General features: G+C 56.0%; 5 protein-coding genes across 5 annotated transcripts; 3 read left to right on the top strand and 2 right to left on the bottom strand.

The window, feature by feature from the left end:
• Window positions 1-456: 456 nt before the first annotated feature.
• On the top strand, window positions 457-1,806 carry GCG54_00006522 (uncharacterized protein; the record flags this gene model as incomplete). Its single annotated transcript, XM_045406522.1, has 3 exons — window positions 457-614; window positions 660-1,260; window positions 1,309-1,806. The coding sequence occupies 3 exons, from the start codon at window positions 457-459 to the stop codon at window positions 1,804-1,806; spliced, it is 1,257 nt and encodes a 418-aa protein (XP_045267814.1).
• Window positions 1,807-2,066: 260 nt separating this feature from the next.
• On the bottom strand, window positions 2,067-3,425 carry GCG54_00006521 (uncharacterized protein; the record flags this gene model as incomplete). Its single annotated transcript, XM_045406521.1, has 2 exons — window positions 2,067-2,620; window positions 2,666-3,425. The coding sequence occupies 2 exons, from the start codon at window positions 3,423-3,425 to the stop codon at window positions 2,067-2,069; spliced, it is 1,314 nt and encodes a 437-aa protein (XP_045267813.1).
• Window positions 3,426-6,227: 2,802 nt separating this feature from the next.
• On the top strand, window positions 6,228-7,131 carry GCG54_00006520 (uncharacterized protein; the record flags this gene model as incomplete). Its single annotated transcript, XM_045406520.1, has 2 exons — window positions 6,228-6,995; window positions 7,048-7,131. The coding sequence occupies 2 exons, from the start codon at window positions 6,228-6,230 to the stop codon at window positions 7,129-7,131; spliced, it is 852 nt and encodes a 283-aa protein (XP_045267812.1).
• Window positions 7,132-7,423: 292 nt separating this feature from the next.
• Window positions 7,424-8,416, bottom strand: GCG54_00006519 (Aspirochlorine biosynthesis protein N; the record flags this gene model as incomplete). Its single annotated transcript, XM_045406519.1, has 2 exons — window positions 7,424-7,692; window positions 7,753-8,416. 2 exons carry the CDS (start codon window positions 8,414-8,416, stop codon window positions 7,424-7,426), a joined length of 933 nt encoding a protein of 310 aa, XP_045267811.1.
• A 1,273-nt stretch (window positions 8,417-9,689) lies between these two features.
• GCG54_00006518 (alcohol dehydrogenase) lies at window positions 9,690-11,057 on the top strand (the record flags this gene model as incomplete). The annotated part of the gene is made up of 4 exons (XM_045406518.1): window positions 9,690-9,981; window positions 10,080-10,179; window positions 10,344-10,527; window positions 10,581-11,057. The coding sequence occupies 4 exons, from the start codon at window positions 9,690-9,692 to the stop codon at window positions 11,055-11,057; spliced, it is 1,053 nt and encodes a 350-aa protein (XP_045267810.1).
• Window positions 11,058-12,996: the final 1,939 nt, after the last annotated feature.

The following is a 12,996-nucleotide window of genomic DNA, read 5'->3' as shown; positions in this document are numbered from 1 at the left end:
GGTCAGGCACTTACACGGGACTTCTTTCTGAGCTGAGTCGTGTTTCTCTTGGCATGCAGATTTAGAGTTCGCTTGCCCCTGTCGTTCGATCTGACGCCATTCTGGGTCCCTGGCATGACATCGCGGACCGGTCCGAAAAAAGACAATCTTGCCGCCATCGTGGGGTTTCGATTTTGCCGACAACGTTGAAAAGCCGTCGGCAAATACAACCTGCAGCATGTCGTCTTGCGCCAGGATGAAGGTAAGGTTGCATTTGATAGTGTTCCGTTCTAGCTGTTCTAGGACCTGCATGAGTCGATGCGATCTGCGCTCCTCGTTTCCGCCTCTTGAGCTCGTCGTCCAAGTCAGCTGATCACAGAAACAAACACCTCGAACTTACACGCTTCTCGTCTTCCTCGATGAAGGTATGTCCAAGCATCTAACGACAGGTTCAGTGTCTGCTCAAAGTCAGGCATCATGGGCGCAGATGCCCGTGAACGCACGTCTGCTACGGTAGCATCTGTGGCAGACCAGCAACGACAGTATGGCGACACTCCAGACGGTGGTTTGCTGGCCTGGACGCAGGTTGCCATGGGCCATCTTGTCATCTTCAATTGCTGGGGATACATCACATCGTGAGTTTGATAATGTTGATGTTGAATCATGCTGACCTGCTAAAGCTTTGGCTTCTTTCAACAGTACTACGTTGAGCAGCTGCAGCGAACAGCCTCAGACATCTCCTGGATCGGGTCCATGCAGATGTTCCTGCTCAACTTCGTCGGCTTCTTCTCAGGTCGGACAGTCGACTCGGGATACTTCCGCTTGTCACTGAGCATCGGCTGCGCATTCCAAGTCGCAGGCGTCTTCCTGACTGCCTTCTCAACGCGGTACTGGCAGCTCTTTCTCGCCCAAGGTGTCTGCAGCGGCCTCGGGCACGGCTTCCTGTTCGCCCCCATCGTTTCCATCCTTCCAACGTACTTCAAGAACAACCGCGCTCTGGCTGTCTCGTTGGCGACGTGCGGCGCCTCAACAGGCGGCATGGTGTTCCCCATCATTGCTTACTTCGCGATGCCGAGGTTGGGGTTCAGATGGACCGTCATCATCATGGGGTGCGTCATCACGTTCAACGCAATGATGATATTGTGCTTCACGAGGACGCGCGTTGTCACCCGCAAACCTCGCTCGTTATTTGATTTCCGTGCATTCACTGAGCTGCCGTATTCGCTGTTCGCCGTTGGCTCATTCTTTGCCCTCTGGGGAATCTACTTTGCGTACTTCTACGTGAGTCCTAACTCTCATGCATATTATTCCTTCATCTGACACTTCAAGATTGGCATTTTCGGTCGCTCAGTTCTGGATTTCTCATTGACACAATCGCTGCTTTCCATCATTGTCATGAATGGCGTTGGGCTCTTCGGTCGTGTGATTCCAGCTCTGCTCGCGGACAGATATTTCGGAATCTTGAACACGTTGATTCCTGTCGTTGGCGTAAGTGGTATTCTCATCCTTGGCTGGACGGGAGTCTCCTCCACCGGGGGACTGTTTGGCTGGGCTGTCGTTTACGGAATCGTTGCAAATGCTACTCAGAGTCTCTTTCCGGCTGCTGTAGGTGATTTGAGTACCGACCCTACGAGGGTCGGTACCAAAGTGGGCATGGTTTTGGCCGTGGTTGGTGTGGCTTGTTTTACGGGGCCACCGATTGGAGGGCGCTTGATTGCCATCAACGACGGCAACTATCTGTACGCCCAACTGTTTGGCGGTCTCTCAATGTTGATGGGCTGTGGGACTTACGTACTAGTGGCATACAAGAGACCTAGGAAGCTATGAAGTTAATCGACATGGTAAAATGAATCGAAGCGAAGTCTTACGTGAGCGTATTGAACAGTACAAAGAGCTGAGGTCCATTTCGTCGTCAGGACGCTGTGTCATCCCTTTTTTATCAGGCTTTGTTTATGTTTCACATGTCTAAGACTCTGTTGCTGACTTTGCAGTTTACTACTGATACTGGAAGCGCCACCTTGTATGCGCCGCTCTGCCTAACACCAAAAACTCAAACACCATGCCGGAGCTCATTCTCTGGCCGTCCCTCAGTCCTTTTTTCCATCCTTGTCCTCGGGATGATCAACGTAGAGTCCCGTTCTAACACCTCGTTGAGCCATATACTCTTGGTGGTCCTCGCTGACGGAGCGAATCGATGACAGTATCTTTGACGGATCTCTCGCTTCCTCTTCCTTCTGCAAAGTTTCATCCATCCATTCCGCACAGCCATCACAGGTCTTTCCTTCGTAGACCATGGGGTGGTCTTCTTCGATGAACGTGGCTTTGGCCAGAGTGTCTCTCAAAGCTGTGACCGTCTTTCGGTAGTGGTGGGCGAAACCTGAGCCTTGCAAGCCGTTGCCAACTGGAAGTTGCTCCCGCTGATTGAGTCTATGGAAACCCTTCAATAGGCGGGATAGTAGGGTTGCGCCACAATCGTAGTGGTCATTGGCATGTTCAAGACACATCTCTCCATCCATCGTCTCTGCATCAATGAGTCTGTCCGCGTAACCACCAGTGTGGATTTCCTGGATAACAGACCAATATGGAAGAAGTTCCAACATCAGCAGTTCTTTGCGAGCATGACCGATAATCTCTACCGAAGCTGCGGATCAGTAAATGTACTTCTTCACATGATGGCCTCACTTACCAGCCAGCTCTGGCGCCTTCAGACTTCTCATAAAATCCAGAGTCACAGGGCTTGTTCTCTTCTGGTATCCATGCTCGGGTATCCACAGCGGCTCAGTTTTCTCAACTTTCTGTACGTAAGCTGCCCGCTCCCAAACAAAAGGAGGAGGAGGAGGGATGATGGCGCCGTCCACGTCAACCGTCCACTTTGTCGCGATCTCAATAACCACTTTACCAAAAAGCGCAGAATCGCCCAACTCCGACGCGATCCAAAGCAGCGCAGGCTGATCCAGGTCGTCACTCACGGCATCAACCCATCCTCGAGCCCAGGGCCGAATAACGTCGAGGGCGTCGTACTTGTCCACCAGAACCAGCATTTCGTAGAGTTCTTGTATGGAGATGCGCTGCGGCACCCAATCGAAGCGCGCGTGCATCATGTTTAGCATGATCTGCATGGATTCGGTGTCGTCGTCGGGCAGGTCCACGATCCAGTCGCTTGACTCCGGGCGAGATTCCTTGAAGCGTCCGTGGAGCATCCTCATGAAGGCCGGAGATGCGCGCGCGACGGTTCTGGAGCATACTTTGAAGGTTGATTGCTCCGGTCCAACGCGGAAGGTCAGGTCGCCTAGTTCATCCAACTCTTGCGATCTGTGGTCTCTGATCATTTTCGAGCCAGTCTTATCGTTTGTATCCGATTGAATCCGTTTTCGGCTGCCGTTGACGTCCGGTTCCTCGCCGAGAGAGTCAATCTCGACCACCGGACCAACTCCGGCATATGACATGTTGATTTATAGGTAGCACTTCCGGGTGCAGTGCACGGTAGCGAGAGAAGACAGATAAATTATCGCAAGTAATAGCATCGATACAGAACTACATTCAAGACTTGAACAGACATGCGGGGTTTTAGTCAAGGCATCAAAAGAGGGGGATGGAGATCGACCGCAACGATGAGACGTCACGTGGGCATCCAAAACCTGGAATATGCATCGCAAAAAAGCAATTCTGTCCCACAATTGATAACATCAGTGAGGGTATTCGCGGATGCGGCGCTGCGAGCGCAGCCTCGGCTTAGCAGGAGCACACACAGCAGTGCCGTCGAAAAATTCTAGAACATTGTATTTGCCGAGAGGCGAGTGAGATTCGTGACCGGGTCGCCTGACCCGTCCGATGCGACGATCACCCCGAAATGGGCCCGACAGCGCCGAATCTGAGACGGCACAAAGTGTGGGGTAAGCGCCGGCGCACCGGTCGGGAGACACCAAAATGAGGGGCCACCAGGTGCCGCCCCAGTGACCCGGAGCTGGTGACTGCAGCATGTCATGACGCCGGAAACCTCTTACTCAATGGGAAGACCTCCATGAATCATGACGGTTTCTCATGACGCACGACGAGAAAAAAATCACCATGGGATCTTTTCCTCCGCTCTGGAGATTTGTGCTTCCCTTATTGGGCGCTTTCATGTTAGCGACCCAGGGGCTATCGCATGGCTACGACCTAGCAATCAGCAGCACCACCACTGGGACAGCTCCCCTTCAGGATCACGACCCCCTTGCACTTAAATAACCGGCCAATCACAGCCCGAACCGCGGCCAACTGAGGGATGCCGCCCACATCGCTTTAGCCGCCTCTCACCCGCCCTAATTCCGATGTTGGCAAGGTGCCATCGACCACTTTCACATGCACTGCTACAAGTCTACTGTTCTTTTTCAACTTGGACGAATACCCGTTATTTGCCAACATTTGCTTGAAACCTCGCTCTGCTTGGTCCGCACCAACATCAGCTGCCCACTGGCTCAATACCAAGAGAGGGCAGCAAACACACAAAACTCCCTGCCGAGACCTCCCAAGACACCTGTCAAAGATGCAGCTGGCCCCCGTTTGGCCCCCTCGTGCATTTTTCATGTTGCTGTCGCTGACCTGCATGTTTTCCCATGATTCATCCCAAACCGCGAGAACTGCAACCCCCCTCCAACGACCCAAGGGGGGCAGACGAGGCTAGTTTGTTCACCTACCACAAAAGTACCGCACTCGCTCTGTCTAGATCTCGCAGCTGCTACATGACGGCGCTAGTTACACAACTGCCGCTAGCGCGGTGGCGTTCAGGTACCGTTCTCTCTTCTGACTGGCCCCCTCGTCGCACGCAAGCCGTCCAATATCTCTCTGCGCCTGATTCGTGGTCTCGCCAACACCCAAGCTTGGTCACCATCTCGAACGTGACTGGCCATGACGAAAACACACCAGCGTTCCCTCCGCTTGGCGAAAGGCGGGAAGGAAGAGCGGCCAGCCAGGCAAATAAAGTGTGGATTGCCTTTGGGATTTTTCAGGGGTCACCCGGAAGGGCTTGCTGAGCCGAATGCCACTTCCCGCGTGGGCAGTCCAAGGGTGTTGGAAAAGAGCGATGCAGCCCGTCCCATTCCCACCAACCAGATCGCCCAGAGATGGGCCGCGCCGCTGGTACCGAGTGAGCGTAGATCATCCACACTTTCCCGGGGGCGGCGCGCCTCTTTAAAGGACCCGCATCCTCCGTCAGTGATTGGCAGGTCCTCGAGATTGAAACAACGCCTCTGCCGACACATCCTCCCCAGGGCGGGGGGGAAAGCCGTCTTGGGGGAACAGAAAGTCCAGATCCGGGCTGTTGGCTTCTGGGCGTCTTCATTGGTTACCCAGTCAAGCCCTTTGTCATTTCTTTTCCAGGCCACGCACGTTTGTCGAGATGTCCCCATGCCTGTTTCGGGAACAATGACCGCCACAGACATGTGTCCTGCGTGGCCGAGCCCTCGGCGCAACAAGCAAGGGAAACACATTACGACATATAGGTCTCCCACCATCAGTCGGTGTAGATGAGCTGTCCTCGAGGCAGCGCGCCGCTGCCTCGGCCGCGTGCTTCCTTATTCTCGTGGGGTCCAAAGAAGGGGCCAGCAGCGTGTCCATCTGATGTTGCATGGACCTTTGTGCAACCCCAGAACCGGGTGCCCAGAAGCAGAGGGGCCAAGGATATATGAGCCAGACTGCCATCCGCCCTTCCTTTCGAATCAGCATCGCTGCTGAAGATTGGATGGATCTCCTGAGACTCGGGGGAGGGGGGGCTGTTGTCAACTTGGAAAAGGAAAGACGAGTGTCTTTCCTCATCCCCCAAGCATTTAGGCACCTTGCAGCTGCGGTCTGGACTTGGTCCTGCAGGTGTTGTTCCAGCAAACTGTTCCGCCGCAAGGGCCGAAGCTGCCCTTGGCCGGCACGGCATCTTCTTCTTCGCGGAGGCTATCCCTCGATATGGGGTGCTCTCAATATGGGGTCGTTGTATATAACAGCCGAGTCCCATGATGACCGCTGTCATCCTGTTCTCATGAGCACTCCTTCAACCCACCACCGCGCTTGGCCCCGCGACTGTCCTCACCATCGTGATCTTGCTTTCCAAGACATGTCATTCTCTTCACGATAGACTCGTTTCATTCCCTCTTTTAAAAAGCCCTTTGGTCTCTCACTGTCCCTTCCTGTTTCTTGAAGTCTATCGCAAACACACTCCTTCTCTACACACAAAGGCTCGGAAACAAACACACATTCCTTCCTCAAGTCCTGTACCAAACATGCACCTCCACCACCTCCTCCTCCTCCCGGCCGCCCTCGTCGCGGCCTGGGACGCCCCCTCCTACTCCGGCTTCACCCGCATCTGGCAAGACAACTTCGCCGGCGCCGCCGGCGCCGCCATCAACACCGCCAACTGGAACATCATCACCAACCTGCGCGTCAACAACGAGCTGCAGGACTACACCACCTCACGCGCCAACCTGCAGCTCTCGGGCGGCAGCACCGTGCAGATCGTGCCCTGGCGCGACGCCGCCGCCTCCAACGGCTGGACCTCCGCGCGCATCGAGTCCAGGTACACCTTCACGCCCGCCGCGGGCCGCCTCACGCTCGCCGAGAGCTACATCCGCTTCGGCGACAACGCCATCGCGAACAAGAAGGGCATGTGGCCCGCCTTCTGGATGCTCGGCGACGCGATCCGCAACGGCGTCGGGTGGCCGCGCTGCGGCGAGCTGGATATCCTCGAGACGGTGAATGGTGTGTTGACGGGGTACGGCACGGTGCACTGCGATGCCAACCCCGGCGGCGCGTGCAACGAGCCCAACGGGATCGGGGCGGCGACGGGAATTCCGGATCAGGGGTGGCACTCGTGGCGGGTGCAGATCGACCGGAGGTCTAACTACTGGCAGACGGAGAGCATTACATGGTTCCGCGACGGGGTGCAGTTTCACCAGATTACCGGCGCGCGGATCGGCAGTGAGAGCATCTGGAACACGCTTGCGCGCGCACCGCTCTTTTTTATCTTGAATGTTGCTGTGGGAGGCAACTGGGTGAGTTTCCTCGAATGATCTGATGGGAAGGGAGTTTTGCTAACTATGACAGCCCGGTAACCCCGACGGCAACACCTTGGGTGGTTACGGAAGCATGATGGAGACCGCCTACGTGGCCGTCTACCAGTCGAACTAGGAGGCATGATGATCAATCGTCACTATCTTTGAAGATACAACTCTGGATATTGTCAAGTTGCTGCTCCTGCAACTACGTCGGTCGCTGTACATACCTATGTTATCAACATATTTAGATACCCCTTGTCAATGTTGCTTATAAATTGCACTCTTTGGATAACACCTCCATACGCTCACAGCTCGCCTTCCCTACAAGGGGATATCTGCTGGCATTCTCATTGAATTACGTTCTCATTTCTTTGTCATGTTCTTTACTCATACCAGGCTGAACTTTATGCTGCTCTTCCAAATCTTTACTTTCTAAAAGCACCCTCCCTTGGAGACAAATCGTCATAAAATACCAAACATCTAACCTCAATACTCTGTCGTCCTTTGGCATCGGCAGGCGTAGCAGGATCCTCAAAAGCTGTATGCGGCGTCAGCCCCGCAAGGCCGTGTCTGCCTCCCGGCAGCCCTTGGCTCCTCGAGTCGAAGCACTTGATGAACATGGCCTCGTCGGGCGTCATGTCCTTCATGTAGTACAGCTTGTGGTTGTCATTCGGCGCAATAGCATACGTCTCGCCTGTCCTCAAAGTGTCAGCACATACTCATCCAACCTCACAAAAGAAGTGACAAAACTCACCCTTGACCTCATACCCATCAATCGACTTCGCCAGCGTCTCATCAGGCAAAACCTCCTTCCCGCGATCATCATCATCCCCATCCGTCCTCTTCGGATACAGCAAATCCACCGCAACCAAGTCCTCCGGCACCGTCGTCCGCCAATCAATCACCGCCAACGGAAAGTCCGTCGCCGGGTGCCCGATCGGCCGCCACACATTAATAATCTGGTACCGCCCCTTCAGCAGCTCCTCCGCCTCCGCCGCGTCCTCGACGTGCCGGCGCACGCGCACCTCGGCCGCGCGCGGCGTCTGGTCGACGTGCACCTGCTGCACCGGCTGGCGCGGGCTCGACTTGTCGCGGCGGCGCACCGTGTGGTCGAAGATGACGACCTTCTTCACGCCCGGCAGCTTCGCGCGCAGCAGCGCCTCGACCTCGGCGTAGTAGCCCTCGCGCACGGCCTTCTCGTCCGTGAAGGCCTTCTCGGCGGCGGGCGCGTGGTAGACGGCGAAGCCCGAGACGTCGGTGCCGAAGGTGTCGGCGCCCGCGTCGCGGATGTTGGTCACGGAGCGCCGGCGCTCGGTGCGGCTGAAGGAGGTCACGTCCGTGTCGACTTTGGTCCAGGGCTTGCTGTTGTCGCCGGCGAGGGTCGCCGGGTCGACGTAGCGGAAGACGCCGGTGGTCATGGCTGCGATGTGCTGGTGGCGGGGTTGTGTTGTGGTGTGGGTGATGCGGGGAAGTGTGCGTCTTGTCAGCTGGGGTGCTCGTCGGAGGATCGTGCTCATAATACGGCTTTCGTAGTACAACAGAGGAGAGGTCTCGGAAAGAGCCGGTGTCAGGATGCAATGATGCCAATTGCGGTATCTGCAGAAGAGCTGTGCGGGGTGAAGAAGGCCGCCCCCCTTTTTAAAACAGATCGGAGTGCGGGCCGGGAGTGAGTGACACCACCCTTTGGTGATTGCATCACCGTCAACCAGTGAAGAGGGGCATTAGTCAGACGGTGCTGTATTTCTAAGCCTTTTCTTCTTCGGCTGGCTTCGGCGGACCCACTTCCGGGGCCGGCTGCAAATGCGGGCTTGATTTGAAATGGAAATCGCCGGCGGGGCCCCGCCGTGCTGTTTGGACGCCGATTTTTCTCCCGGTCGCGTGACCGGGGTGGGACGACGCCCTAAGGCGCCGGGGGACTTTCCCGCGATTTTGTAAGACTGGATTACCATTATATCGGGATCCATATCCCGTTCTCAGTTGCTTATTTGATGCCGCGACATGTATTCCGTCAAAGCGGACCTGTCGACAGCCAGGCACTGAATAAAGAGTCGGCCAGTTCGCGCTGAATATTCAATTGCCCGTTATCAATGCCCGTTGCGCGGCGGAGGCGGCTGAACGGAAGACGCTCGCTTGGTGCAGCAGCAGCGCCACATGAGCCACATGTGCGCCCAGGCTGCTCGTGGTTCAGAGTTCAGCGGGGCTTGTGATTGTGTGAGCATAGCTTACCAAAAATGGATATTGACAAGTCCAGCGAGGCATCGTCGCGATGCATGTAAGCGCCGCGCAAACCGACTTCCACATCTGAACAGCCGAGCGTCGTTCGGCCGTCGTATTGCCTCACTTCGGCGCCGTTTTGTCATATCCTCTCGCTCTTAGTGTATCAGGGATCGATTGTGGACAACGGGCAACTGCAACCGCAAGCGCAGCCATGTCTCTTCGCATTCAGCGGATTCGCCGGGTCGCCCGCCATGACGTTGACAATCAAAGCTCCCCCTGCCCAAACAAAAGCACCTACCACCACGTCCTGCCTGTCCTTACCTCACCCTTTTACCCCGCGATGCACGGAAATCATATTACATACAACCCAGGTGCAACTTCAACAGTCTCACTTCACAAAAAGACAGAGAGATAGAGTTCACTACAGAAAGCAGGCAGTTTCCATTTCCCACGGGCCGAACCGCAACCAAAACGATGGCTCCGCTCCCGAAAACGATGAAGGCCATCCAGCTCAAGAGCTTCAACGCGCCGTACGCCGTCTCCCGCGTGCCCGTCCCGCGGCCGGAGCCCCACCAGCTCCTCATCCGCGTCCGCGCCGCCGGCTTCTGCCACACGGACTGCATGGTCAACGAGGGCGCCTTCGGTTCCCCGCTGCCCGTCATCGGGTCCCACGAGCCCGCCGGCGTCGTCATCGAGGTCGGCGCCGAGGTGCAGGGCTTCAAGGAGGGTGACTGCGTGGGGTGCATCAACTTTGAAGGTGCTTGTGGTGAGTGAGAGAGAGAGAGAGAGAGAGAGCCTGTCGTCATGAACACACTCACTTCGCCGACCGATGATGGACCGCCGACGCTGACTTCTGTCCCAAAGGGAAATGCCCCGACTGCAAGGCCGGGAGGCCGGTTTACTGCGACAACATGCTCATGAAGGGGATCACCACCGACGGTGCCTGGGCGGAGTACATGGTTGCGTACGCACAAACCATTCCTCAGCAAACCCCCTCCTGTTCTTCTCTGTTCTCTTTTCGTTTCTCCTTCCCCCCATCGCTCGAGACTGCTGACCACCGGCATCACACACACACACACACACACACACACACACACACACACACACACACGCTGACAATCTATCCAGAGACTGGCGCTTCACCGTCAAGATCCCCTATGCCATGTCCTACCCGGTGGCCGCCTGCCTCATGTGCGCCGGCATAAGCATCTACGGCGGCATCAAGCGCGCCGCCGTCCCGCCCGGCGGCTCCATCGGCATCGTCGGCATCGGCGGGCTGGGCCACATCGGGACGCAGCTCGCCAAGGCCATGGTCCGCACCCACACCTCTCTCACTCTCTCTTCATCAACTGACCGTGTCCACAGGGCTACAAAGTCGTCGCCATCGACGTGAAGCAGTCCGCGCTGGACCTCGCCGCCTCGTACCCCCTGAAACCAGACCTCGCCATCCTCGCAACCACGCCCGCCCCCGACGCCGTCTCGCAAATCGCGCAGGTCGTGGGCGGCGCGTACCCGGGCCTCGACGCCACGGTCCTCGCAACCGACGCGCCGGCGGCGTTCGCCTTCGCCGCCGCGGTGACGCGGAAGCACGGCACGCTGGTGCTGCTGGGCCAGCCGGACGCGGGCATCACCATGACGTACAAGGACGTCATCTTCCGCGACCTGACGCTCGTGGGCTCGCTGGTCGCGAGCAGGGAGGACACGGAGGAGCTGCTGGGGCTGGTGGCGGAGCACGGCGTCGAGGTGAAGATGAAGGAGTGGAGGATTGAGCAGGCGGAGGAGATGAGGCAGGAGTACCTCGGGGGCAAGGGGGAGGGGAAGAATGTGGTTGTGTTCGGGTGAGGGTACGGGTTGTGACGGGCAAGTGGTGAGAGCAAGGCCCCGGTCCAGGCGTGTGCTTGCAGGTTTAAAGCAGAGACGGGACTTCAAGGCAGAGAGGAGGTCTCGTCGGTGTACTGAAGCAGTGCAATAGTGGATGAACACTTGATCTGGCGACTTGGGTGAGGAAGCAAGCTCTTGCCTTGGATATGCCATATCGGGTGCCTACAACACAGGAGATGTGACAACAAGAGACCACTTAAGCTGTCCCCGTTTGACTTGGAGATTTGAGCAAGGCTAAAAAGCGACAGCGTTTACTTGTCTTGTACATAGTTCGAGATGAAACTGCTATAAAATGTTATGATGACGCTGGCAATCGGGGCGTCTACCTCAGTATTGAATTGGACCAGATATCGAAGATTTGTCGGTGTAAATGACGCCAGACAGCTGATCACAGGGGTGAAGCCAGCATATCAAGTTACAAAAACACTAGAAACGATGTTCTCTCAGTAGAGACTTGTAAGCTCACAAACGGGTTCACACCTCAGACGTAAGACTACCCGTAGATCCCCACCCGAACGAACTGTTAGCAAAAAGAAAGTTGCTGAGCCTTTTTTGCAAGCCCACGACTTGATGAAGATTTCGAGTCAAAATCCATAACAGAAATTGCAACATGCAAAAGAGAACTGACCAGCGCGGGGCTCGAACCCGCAGCCTTCAGATGAACAACTGATCCGCTTCACTGGACATGAAGCTGATTAGAAGTCTGACGCGCTACCATTGCGCCAGCCGGCCATGTTTGTTGGGTGTTCTGGGACGATCCCGCAGAGACCCATCTCCGGTGGTGGAGATCGTTGCTGCCGGACCTCAAATGTGATTCTATGTATGTTCCCCCTTCTGATGATTGTGTTTGCTATTTTCCAGCCGTTTGTGTGTGCGCGCTGTTTGCCCCAGAGGTCTTTGTCGACGGTGGATATTCTGACTCACCGTACCCATCGAAAAACCCACAAGGATGCAGTACCTTTTTTTGTGTGTTACCACGGAGTGGGATTGCATGTGGATTCCACAACCAACTTTTGCAGAGTCGCGCCGCCCCTCCTGACGTAACGATCGAGATGGTGGCCATCGCCAGGGAACCAGAAACCTTTCTGTTAATCTGCAACTTGCTCAAATCATTTTGCCTTTCGCTCTCTCCGTTTGCGTGGGTTTGCGTGGGCACGCCGAGCGTTTCTTCTCCTGCGTCGCCGTCATCTTCGCTGATTGTGCTTACAACACTCAAGGCAGAGAATCCTTGGCAAATGGAGACCGTGACGCTGAGACTGAGAGATGGACGCCCCGGCGAAGATCCGTCGGAAAGTATGAACCGATCCAATGCGGACATTTGACGAGACGGCACCAAGTGGGCTGGGCACGGTTCGATCGATTGCATCAATTAACGAAGAAAGAACCTCTGGTGGGGGAGGAAAGAAAAAAAATTCTTTAGCAGAATTTCGCATTTCCCCGGACGGTAGGTTAAAGTGCTTGCCTGGCGCAGGGGAAACGGAACCAAAGGGGACCTGGAGCGGAGCCTCCGTTCCGTTTAAAACCGCGCGAAAAGCGTCGTCGAGCTTGAGTCAAAAGAAGAAGGACAACCCAGCAGAGACTCCATCTGATGAAAAAAAAGGAAAAAGTATTCTACTTTTCACAACGGAGATCCACCACGATGGCATTGCATCATCAAACGCAGCCCGCTCCAAGCCGGTCGTCGTTCGTTTCGCTCGCTCGCTCGCCGGCGTACCGCTTCTGAGAAGTACCTTAGGTAAGGCACATTGACATTGGGCAAGGTAATAGATTTCGGAAGGTCTCCCCGGCACGTCTCCCGTCGCATCCTCTCACGTAATGGAAAACGCCCTCCTCCTTGGACCTTCCGCCGCCGTCACCGCCGCCTGCCCGGCGCATGTGCTGAGTCTCGAGAAAACACGCG

The sequence above is a fragment of the Colletotrichum gloeosporioides genome, assembly GCF_011800055.1.
Source record: "Colletotrichum gloeosporioides strain Lc1 chromosome Unknown consensus_19, whole genome shotgun sequence".
Lineage (NCBI taxonomy): Eukaryota > Fungi > Ascomycota > Sordariomycetes > Glomerellales > Glomerellaceae > Colletotrichum > Colletotrichum gloeosporioides.
Note: the sequence above shows the minus strand (reverse complement) of the source record. Positions and strands in the feature narration are given on the sequence as shown.